General features: G+C 35.2%; 1 protein-coding gene across 1 annotated transcript; it reads left to right on the top strand.

Annotated features, from left to right (window-relative positions):
- The first annotated feature begins 473 nt into the window (after positions 1-473).
- LOC131036810 (pleiotropic drug resistance protein 1) lies at positions 474-9808 on the top strand. The gene is made up of 22 exons (XM_057968796.2): positions 474-815; positions 920-1040; positions 1174-1262; positions 1361-1445; positions 3723-3882; positions 3986-4062; positions 4301-4354; positions 4423-4815; positions 4925-5206; positions 5305-5621; positions 5857-6017; positions 6206-6309; positions 6444-6588; positions 6692-6808; positions 6963-7096; positions 7222-7554; positions 7633-7923; positions 8004-8221; positions 8393-8620; positions 8706-8877; positions 8990-9244; positions 9334-9808. The coding sequence occupies exons 1-22, from the start codon at positions 514-516 to the stop codon at positions 9601-9603; spliced, it is 4308 nt and encodes a 1435-aa protein (XP_057824779.1). The 5' UTR covers positions 474-513; the 3' UTR covers positions 9604-9808.
- The last annotated feature ends 262 nt before the right edge of the window (positions 9809-10070 follow it).

The raw sequence follows: 10070 nt of genomic DNA, 5'->3' as shown, positions 1-10070 counted from the left end.
TTTAACACTTGCCGCTGCAATCCATTCGCAGTAGCCGAAAACTTCGCGGAGATGAAAAAATGGGGAACGAAAAGTGCGATAAACGTGAGCATTAAGAAACGGTGAAGAAAATGATCGATGGTTGTGGACGATTGCACGTCCCTCAATGAATACGAACCGTCGATTCGAGAAGTGAGTCAATCGTAAGTACTGGACTCTAATTCTGTTTTGGTTAGATTAATAAAATCCCCGACGTATCATACCCAGTACCCACAGGTAGGAGAAAAAGAGATATTTCACAAGTTGTATTTCTCGAAAACGATGGCAAGGGAATAAAAAGTCAAAAGAGAGACTGCAAAGTCTCTTAAGTAATTAGAGAGGCTCAAATCACGTGTTTTGGTAAGGAAAAGAAAAGATTAGGTGATGCGTCCAGAAGATGGGGTTTGACAAATTTGTCTTACAATTGGTGGTAATAAAGGGAGTTGAGTGGGGTTCTGTTAGGAGTGAGGAGTGAGAAGGGAGAAGTGAGAAGAAATGGCGAGGAGTTTGAGGTCCATTTCGTTTAGAAGTGGATTCTCCGTGTCGTCGTCTTTCAGAGGAGAGAATGATATTAATGAGGAGGAAGCTCTGGTATGGGCGGCCATAGAGAAGCTGCCCACGTATAGTCGGTTGAGAACATCCATACTGCAAGACCCGCAAGATTCCTCCCTCTCCCACCAGATTGATGTTACCAATCTCAATCAACTTAGTCGGACACACCTCATTGACAGACTCGTTAAAGTAGTCGACCCAGATAATCAAATTTTTCTTCAAAACCTTCGCCACAGGCTCAATGGGTTAGATGTTCCGTTTTTCTCCCACACTGCTTTTAATTATGCTCAACTTATTCTACTAAACTTCATTGCTTTGCTTAACTACTGTTTTTTCTCCTTCTACGCAGAGTTGGAATCGTGTTACCGGAAATCGAAATCCGTTTGGAGAATCTGAATGTTTCTGCTAGTGTTTACGTTGGCAGCCGTGCATTGCCGACACTCTATAATTGGAGTGTTAATATGGTACAGGTATGACTATGAACATCAAATATATTTTCATTTTTTTCTTGCATTTCTCTGATATTTCGTGCAAAAGTTTACTAACAGTTGGTCTACTTAACGTGATGGAGGTGTAAAAATTTGAGGTTTATGATTGGTATAGGATGTTTTAGGATCAGTTGGGGTGAGCAAAAGCAAGAAGAAAACGTTGAGGATTCTGAAGAACGTGAGCACCACAATCAAGCCCGGAAGGTAAAGGAATTAGGATCATGTAGTCGGTGCTATAGCACTTGAGGAGTGTCGTTAATATATATATCTCATTCGTAATTTTGGTGTGATAATGTTAAAAGGATGACGCTTCTTCTTGGACCGCCAGCAGCGGGCAAAACTACTTTATTGTTGGGAATGGCTGGAAAATTAGACACGTCTCTCCAAGTAGGCAAAAATTTCACTTTCCCACTGCTTGCATATGTTCGTTGCTTCATCTGCGAATTAACTTATTGCTACAAAATTAGATTTACACAAATTTTGATAACACAAGGAAGAAAATAACTATAGATAGTTTATAGATAGTTTTTAATTCGTGTGCTTTTCAATTTATCGGTGGAAATATAGGATTATCATTAAGAAATAAAAAATGGTAAAAAAATCTAGGGATATATGTTTCTGTTTTTTTAATTTTAACTTTTATTATATTTTTTATTAAATTTTTCATAACAATCATAAAATTTTTTTAGTTTTCAAAAGTCTTTAGATTAAACTTTAATCAAATTTGGACTTGATTTTGACCTCACTCCTCATGATGTCTAGGTCTTAATGATCCCATTTAGAACCTTTCAAATCTACCAAACCAAAGATCTATTTTTATTTTATCTTTTTCATTTACATCCAAACCATTCTCTCTTGTATTTTTATTTTAGTTTTTTCAATCACATCCAAACCATTCTCTCTTCTTTCATTTGATTTAATTTTCTTGTAAAAATACATAGAGTGGAAGTCAAGCCTTATTTTTTGGAGCCATTCAATTTTATTAGCACACCAAATATCTATCTATCTATCTGTCTGTCCGTCTTCTGTCTGTTTGTTGTATAGTGGAAGTTATAGTGTTGTGAGATTATGTTGGTGAGTGAAAATACATTGTGGAAAAAACACATTTGTAAGATTTAAAATGAGAAATAGTTAAAATCTACATTTGTAAGTGATATAAAAGAAATTTAAAGATTGTTAATAAAAAGAATATATTTTTTAACTTTTACAATTTCTTCATGACAATCTAAATATAAATTATCTAACACATTATTTACAAAATATTACTGCATAATCACAAATTAATTATATGAAATATTATTTTTCAACATTTTCACTCATCATATAATATGTCTTATTGAATTAGGCATACAATTGTAATCCAAACAACCACCTATTAAACTATGGTAGTTTCAACAATTTATTCTCATGACAACCAAAACTTGATTGTTTAATTTTCCAAATAATCTTCTTCACCTTGACTAATTAATTTTTTTATTGTCTTGATTATTAAATCAACTTCATTATCTTGCATACCAAAATTTCTAATTGTATTCATTATTAAACTTTAGATCACAAACTATCTTGACTACCAAAAGTTCTCAATGTCTTGTTTACTAAAACTTTAGATAGCAAACTGTTGGATACCAAAATTCTCATTATTTTAATGACCAAAAAGTTTGATCATAACTACCAACATAACCCCCTATCATAAAGGGAAATATTTTAAGCATCTAGATTTATTCAAGTAGTATAGCATCTTGTGTTAAAAGTAGTTTGAGATGTAATCATTCCTTAGGTTTAAATAATACACTTAATTTGTACAAATAGTTCTTATATAAAATGCAATTTTATTTTATAAGAAGAACACATTTTCAATTTAATATATTTTACAAATGTTAATACATTTTTATTTGTCTAAAAAATATTTTATTTATAGTGAAATTTGATGTACTTCTTTCTTAGAGAGAAAATTTAACCAAAATCTAATAATTAATTGAAACTATCTCATTCATTTTCATATGTAATTCACTTTAAACAACATCTCAATTTTATGTTTATTATACTATTAAAATGAACAATTTTTAAATTTTTTTTTTTTTTTAATATAGAGAATTTTTCATCCTCTTCAATTAAGAGCCAAATTCAATCTTGCACTCAACAAAACTTGATCTCTAATGTACTCATTAAGAACCTTTCAACTTTACCAATAGACAAAAGACTCATTGAAAAAAAAAATTAAAAAAATAAAATAAAATAATATTCTTTTACAACATTCCTTTCAACCATCCCCTTCAAAAGATTTTTGACTCCAAACATTTACCTTGACATTAGAAAAAAAAACAAATCTTAAAAAAAAAAAAAAACTACACCACAAAACAACCTTTATAGCGAGGTTCCTAGGCATAATAGTTTATATGAAAGTCTGGACAATGTATTCTCATCTATGATGTTTGATGTTGGGAGTATAGATAACACTTGCATAACAGGTTCATCTCACTCACCCTTTTCTTGGATGATGTTTTCACAAAGATTAGGGAATACTTTATCTATATTTTCATATTTCACCTTTCTTTCAAATTTATAGAAATAATCATAAAATTTACATCTATAAAGAATATTATGTAATTACATCATAAAGCTATTCCCCTTTCAAGTGTTAATTACCCAAAATATTAAATTTAGGTTGAAGGTAAAGTAACATATAATGGACATTCCATGGACGAATTTGTGGCACAAAGAACTTCTGTGTACGTAAGTCAGCAAGATTTGCATCTGGGAGAGATGAGCGTACGTGAAACCTTGGATTTTTCCTCCCGATGCCAGGGCACGGGTTCAAAATACGGTACGTGTTAAAAGCCCTTTCAAAAACAACAAATACTTATGATGTTCATTTTCAGTTGATGACAAATTAAAAATGTGTATGGTATAATTATGGCTTTCCGCAGATGTGTTAAGCGAGCTTTCCAGGCGAGAAAAGCAGCTTGGAGTGAAACCAGATTCCAATATTGATCTCTTCATGAAGGTACACCAACTATCTAACTTATCCACTCTAAAGAAGTATTTATTACAATAAAATTATTTTCTGTTTTTTAAAAAAATATTATCTATCAGAGTTATGAGCAGGTGAGATGACAAATAGGAACTTCATGTCAACATAAATACTCATCAATAAATTCAGTACAATTTGAACATCATAATATTACAATTTAATTATCACGTTTATTCTTAATCCTAAACTGTGATTTTGATTACATCCGCAGGCAACAGCAATAGGGGGACAGAAATCCAACTTGATGACTGACTATATCTTAAAGGTATCCCTGTGTTTTTGAATTCTTTGTTAGTGAATCGTTTTTAACATTAACTTTACTTGGTGGAGCAGATTTTAGGGTTAGACATATGCGCAGATACACTAGTAGGAGATAAGATGCGTAGAGGAATTTCAGGGGGTCAGAAGAGAAGAGTGACAACAGGGGAGATGATGGTGGGACCTGCCCAAGCCTTTTTAATGGACGAGATATCTACAGGGTTGGACAGCTCCACCACATATCAGATTGTTCAATGCTTATGTCACTACGTTCACATCATGAAGGCAACCATGGTGGTTTCTCTTCTGCAACCAGCCCCCGAAGTGTTTAATATTTTCGATGATGTCATTCTTTTATCAGAAGGATATCTGGTTTACCATGGACCTTCACAATCCATTCTTGAATTTTTTCACTCGATGGGTTTTGAATGCCCTGAAAGGAAAGGTGTTGCAGATTTCTTGCAAGAGGTATTACCTAGTAAATAATGTCATAATGTGTATTGTCAGTTGTAAGATAGTAGATTAGTCTAATGTCTTTGTTGTTTCTGACAAAGATGTGTGATTGGTGAGCCCTCAGGTAACGTCACCTAAAGACCAAGAACAGTACTGGTGGAAGAGGTCGCAGGCATACAGATATGTGTCAGTAGAGGAGTTTGCACAAGCATTCAAAAGCTTTCACATAGGTGTCAAATTAACACAAGAATTGTCAAGACCGTTCGATAGGAAAGGATGCCATCCGGCAGCTCTCACTAAACAAAAATATGGTTTAAGCAAAGGACAACTTTTTAAAGCATGTTTTGACAGACAACTTTTACTAATGAAGAGGAATTCCGGTGTGCACCTATTCAAGTTTTGTCAGGTTGAAATCTTGCCTCTGAGTCACTCATATGTTGTTTCAAGAATGCATAAATTAGTTTAGTTGGGTTTATTATTGATAAAAGTGGCGTGGCTTTTCAGATAACTATGGTGGCGATTCTGGCAATGTCAGTTTTCATTCGTACACGTATGCATCATAGAAATGTGGGGGACGCATCCATTTACATTGGATCTCTGTTTCTGGCTCTGGTTCTTAACATGTTCAATGGAATTTCAGAAATGGCTATTACAATTGACAAGCTTCCAGTGTTCTACAAGCAGAGAGACTCGATGTTCTACCCTTCCTGGGCCTACTCCATACCGCTTTGCCTTACTCAAATTCCCCTTTCCTTGATAGAGTCCTTTACATGGGTGGTTATTACTTATTATACAATTGGTTATGCTCCCAATCCTGGCAGGTACTATTATAACGTTTGGTTTAAATAGTTCACTCTAAGCTTTGATTTTTATAGGTGGCTCATTTTAAATTGTATTAATGTTTTTAGTAAGATTCACCTATTTGTACAATTTTAGATAAGCTATTGAAGCAATTCAAAGCTTAGAATGTGCTGTTTAAGCTTTACCCTACATACTACTTGATTTATTTCTATTGACATTTGCATTGACATTGTGTTAATGTATGATCTTGTACAGATTTTTCCGGCATTTTTTACTATTGCTGGCTCTTCATCAAACGGGGCTATCACTGTTCCGCTTCATAGCTTCAGTTGCACGGACTCAGATAATTGGCAACACTATTGGTGTGTTCGCACTTGTGATGATTTTCCTGCTAGGTGGTTTCATAGTGTCAAGAGGTATTTGTAACCAATCATAATTTAAATTATGAACAAATAAAAAAAATGTGATCCAAAATATTGATAAAAAGAAACTTATCATTCTGAATTGTCAAAATCTCGCCTTCATTGTTAATCATCACATTCCACATATTAAAGTGCCCATTTTAGACTCTAATTTGCTAGCTGCTAATGCTAATGATATACAGAGGATATTAAAGGGTGGTGGATATGGTGTTATTGGTTATCTCCTCTCACCTACGCTCAAAATGCCATTTCAGTGAATGAGTTCTTAGCAACTAGGTGGCAAAAGGTTTGTATGTGTTTACCTATTTCTCCTACAGTGTTCTTGAAATGTAAAAGTCGGAAATTAGATTAGCATGGCTTCCTGTTACTAGATATAGTAATAATGGATTGTCTACTAACTTAAGCAGCACTTGATTTCAGCCACATGAGAATATTGGCGTGATATTTCTAAAATCTCGAGGAATTTTTAAGGATGGCTATTGGTATTGGCTTGGAGTTGGAGCGCTCGTAGGTTTCAATATTGTTCTAAACTTGCTTTTCACTCTAGCTTTGCAATATCTCAACCGTGAGGACCAACTTTCACTTGTTTAGACACCTTCCTTCATACATAATGAACATCCTCTTTGAATGTGATCAAACTAATTTTATTGTTTTGCTGTGAAAAATAGCTCTTGGAAAACCTCAACCAATAATCGTTGAAAAAGAGTTGGAAACAGAGGAACAGGGTCGAGAAATGAAACGCCTTCCATCTAGAGAATCAAGCCATGTTGAAATTCAAAATACTGGTAGGTTGAAAACTGGTTTTCTTAAGATTTGACCATAAAAGCTTGAGCAGTCATTTGCACTTAGGTTTAGTATTTTATATTGGTCATTTTAAACTCAATTGTTTTGGATTCCTGAATAATAGTTTTGATAGAAAGAAAAATATGGGGTTTACAGGGGAAATTTCAGGAGGAAATAGCAACTTGTCAGCTTCTTACAAAGGGGGAAGTAGAAAGAAAGGAATGGTGTTACCTTTCCAGCCCTTGTCCTTGACATTCCACAACGTCAACTACTATGTGGATATGCCTGCAGTATGTAAAAATACAAACTAATACCCACTTCATATCTGTGCATGACAATGACAATTGAAATCTTGGCTTGTCCTTGTCCAATGTAGCTTAAATTGTAAATAATGAAATTGGAATATGGAAAGCAGGAAATGAAGAGAGAGGGAGTTACAGAAGACAGGCTCCAGTTGTTGCGCAGTGTGAGTGGATCATTCAGGCCCGGAGTGCTTACTGCTTTAGTAGGGGTAAGTGGGGCTGGAAAGACCACCTTAATGGATGTTCTGGCCGGCAGGAAAACTAGTGGTTATATTGAAGGATCCATCACCATCTCTGGCTTTCCCAAGAAACAAGAAACCTTTGCACGGGTTTCTGGATACTGCGAACAAACTGATATTCATTCCCCCTGTGTCACAATTCACGAATCTCTCATTTACTCTGCTTGGCTACGTCTTCCAGAGGAGATTGATTCTAAAACCAGAACGGTAGTGTATTCACCCATAACCTTCTTGTATAGTTGACTCACTATACTTTAGCCTTTTAATTTATTTAAATTGTAACAGATGTTTGTGAAGGAAGTAATGGAATTGATAGAGCTAGAAGACTTAAGGGACGGTCTTGTGGGGCTTCCTGGAGTGAACGGTTTATCTACAGAACAGAGAAAGAGATTGACAATTGGAGTAGAACTTGTAGCAAATCCTTCCATAATTTTTATGGATGAGCCAACATCGGGACTCGATGCAAGGGCTGCTGCTATTGTTATGAGAACTGTTCGGAACACCGTGGATACAGGCCGAACAGTTGTCTGCACCATTCATCAACCAAGCATCCATATATTTGAAGCCTTCGATGAGGTATTCCCCTGTTTCAAGTGCCATTCTTAATATGGATTTGTTATATCTGTGTCATTTTAACAAACAAACTGTTGGTGCAGTTGGTGATGATGAAGCGAGGAGGGCAGATAATCTACGCGGGCCCTCTTGGTCACCACTCGCAAACCCTAATTGATTACCTTGAGGCAATCGAGGGAGTTCCCAAAATCACAGAGGGGCTAAACCCTGCCACATGGATGCTCGATGTTACCTCCCACGGAGCCGAAGTACGTCTTGGGGTTGATTTTGCGGAAATTTTTAAGAAATCGCCTCTCTACAGGTAATCTGTTCACTTGTAGTCGTGATATTTTTCAGCCATGAAGCTGAGACTTGAGTTGAAGTAAACACATTAGGGTTTTCCAAATATTTGGTACAATATTATCAACTGCATTCCAGTTTCTTTTTATGTGGTATTCACACATTTAATTCACTGATGAGGAGAAATATACAGGCAGAATGAAATCTTGATCGAGGAGTTAAGCAAACCTGCTGCAGGATCCAAAGATTTACATTTCAATAGAGAATTCGCACAACCATTTGTAGTTCAAGCGTTGGCCTGTTTGTGGAAGCAACATTGGTCCTACTGGCGAAATCCCCAATACAACATTGTTAGACTCTTATTCACTTTGGCATGCGCTCTTCTTTTCGGCACAATTTTCTGGAGAATGGGACGCAAGATGTAAGAAATTTAGTAAAATTTATTAAAATTACTTGTGGATCAAGTTGAAAAAAATAGATTTACGCATCAAGGAAATGAAATGCAGAGAGCGGGAGCAAGATATTCTCAATACGATGGGATCCATGTTTGCGGCAGTTTTGTTTCTGGGCTACAGCAATACACTTTCCGTTCTGCCCGTAGTCGATGTGGAAAGAACAGTTTTCTACAGGGAAAAGGCTTCAGGGATGTATTCCGCTTTGGCCTATGGGCTTGCTCAAGTGAGTATGATATTACCCAAGCAATCAACTGTGTATTAGGCGAAGCAATCTTTTGAATGCTATATAAATTGTTAAAAACTCATACTAACCGGCAATATTATATTTTGTGCAGGTATTGATTGAATTGCCATACATACTTGTTCAGGCGGTATTGTATGGGGTGATTGTTTATGCAATGGTGGATTTCAGATGGACTGCGGCCAAATTCTTCTGGTTTTTGTTTTGTATGTTGTTTACATTCATATATTACACCTACTACGGAATGACGGCGGTGGCCCTCACTCCTAATGCAAGTGTGGCTGCAATCCTCTCAACTGGTTTCATGGCAATCTGGATGCTTTTCTGTGGTTTCTTAATTCCACGCCCGGTGAGCATTAAACTTGAAACTGTCACTATTATTATCATTATTATTCCGAAATTGGAGCTCGTAACAACATATGATATGAAATATTGCAGAAAATTCCAGTGTGGTGGAGATGGTATTACTGGGCGTCACCCTTTGCGTGGACAATGTATGGTTTGGTAGCGTCACAGTTGGGAGATGTTACAGAGGAAACTATTTTAGCAGACGGCAGCAAACAAGAGGTGAAGGAACTCCTGCGAGCCCAATTCGGTTTTAAGCACGATTTCTTGGGATATGTTCCTCCCGCTTTAATTGGATTCGGACTCTTGTTCGCCCTTACATTTGCCCTGGGTATTAAAACCCTCAATTTCCAAACCAGGTAAAATACATCTGTACGTTTTTAGGTCCTCATGTTTTGCAGTGACCAACAGATTTTAAAAAAAGGTACTGCATAGGCCTAAATCTGATGGCCATATAGCTGTATTCAAGTGTTTAAGAAATATCACCTCAAAGGAGAAATTTTAGATTGTAAAAAATTTAAACAAAATCTCTTTAATTATTAATTAGGTAGATATTATTGCTTGTGTAGATCATTTGTAATTTCTAATGGACAAAGGCATAGATCATTTGTAAACAGGTATTTTATAATGACAATAATAGGTGAAATGTAATAATATGAGTGTGTCTTATAATTTAAATTTAACAATCATTTACATGTCAAAATATTAATATTAATTATAAACATAATATTTTCAAACTAATACCACATAAAAACAAAATATATTTAAATGTATAAATATAAAATAAATATAAAGATATTTAAAAAAAATAATAATAATTAATGATCATA

This window comes from Cryptomeria japonica, chromosome 5 (genome assembly GCF_030272615.1).
Source record: "Cryptomeria japonica chromosome 5, Sugi_1.0, whole genome shotgun sequence".
Lineage (NCBI taxonomy): Eukaryota > Viridiplantae > Streptophyta > Pinopsida > Cupressales > Cupressaceae > Cryptomeria > Cryptomeria japonica.
This window is presented reverse-complemented; position numbering and strand designations above follow the sequence as displayed.

Bases quoted from the DNA above. Each gene is read 5' to 3' on its own strand.
- LOC131036810 (XM_057968796.2), top strand. From the start codon at position 514: ATGGCGAGGAGTTTGAGGTCCATTTCGTTTAGAAGTGGATTCTCCGTG. The intron at 6,018-6,205 runs GTATTTGTAACC...AATGATATACAG, and splicing joins TGGTTTCATAGTGTCAAGAG to AGGATATTAAAGGGTGGTGG. The intron at 9,245-9,333 runs GTGAGCATTAAA...GAAATATTGCAG, and splicing joins GTTTCTTAATTCCACGCCCG to AAAATTCCAGTGTGGTGGAG.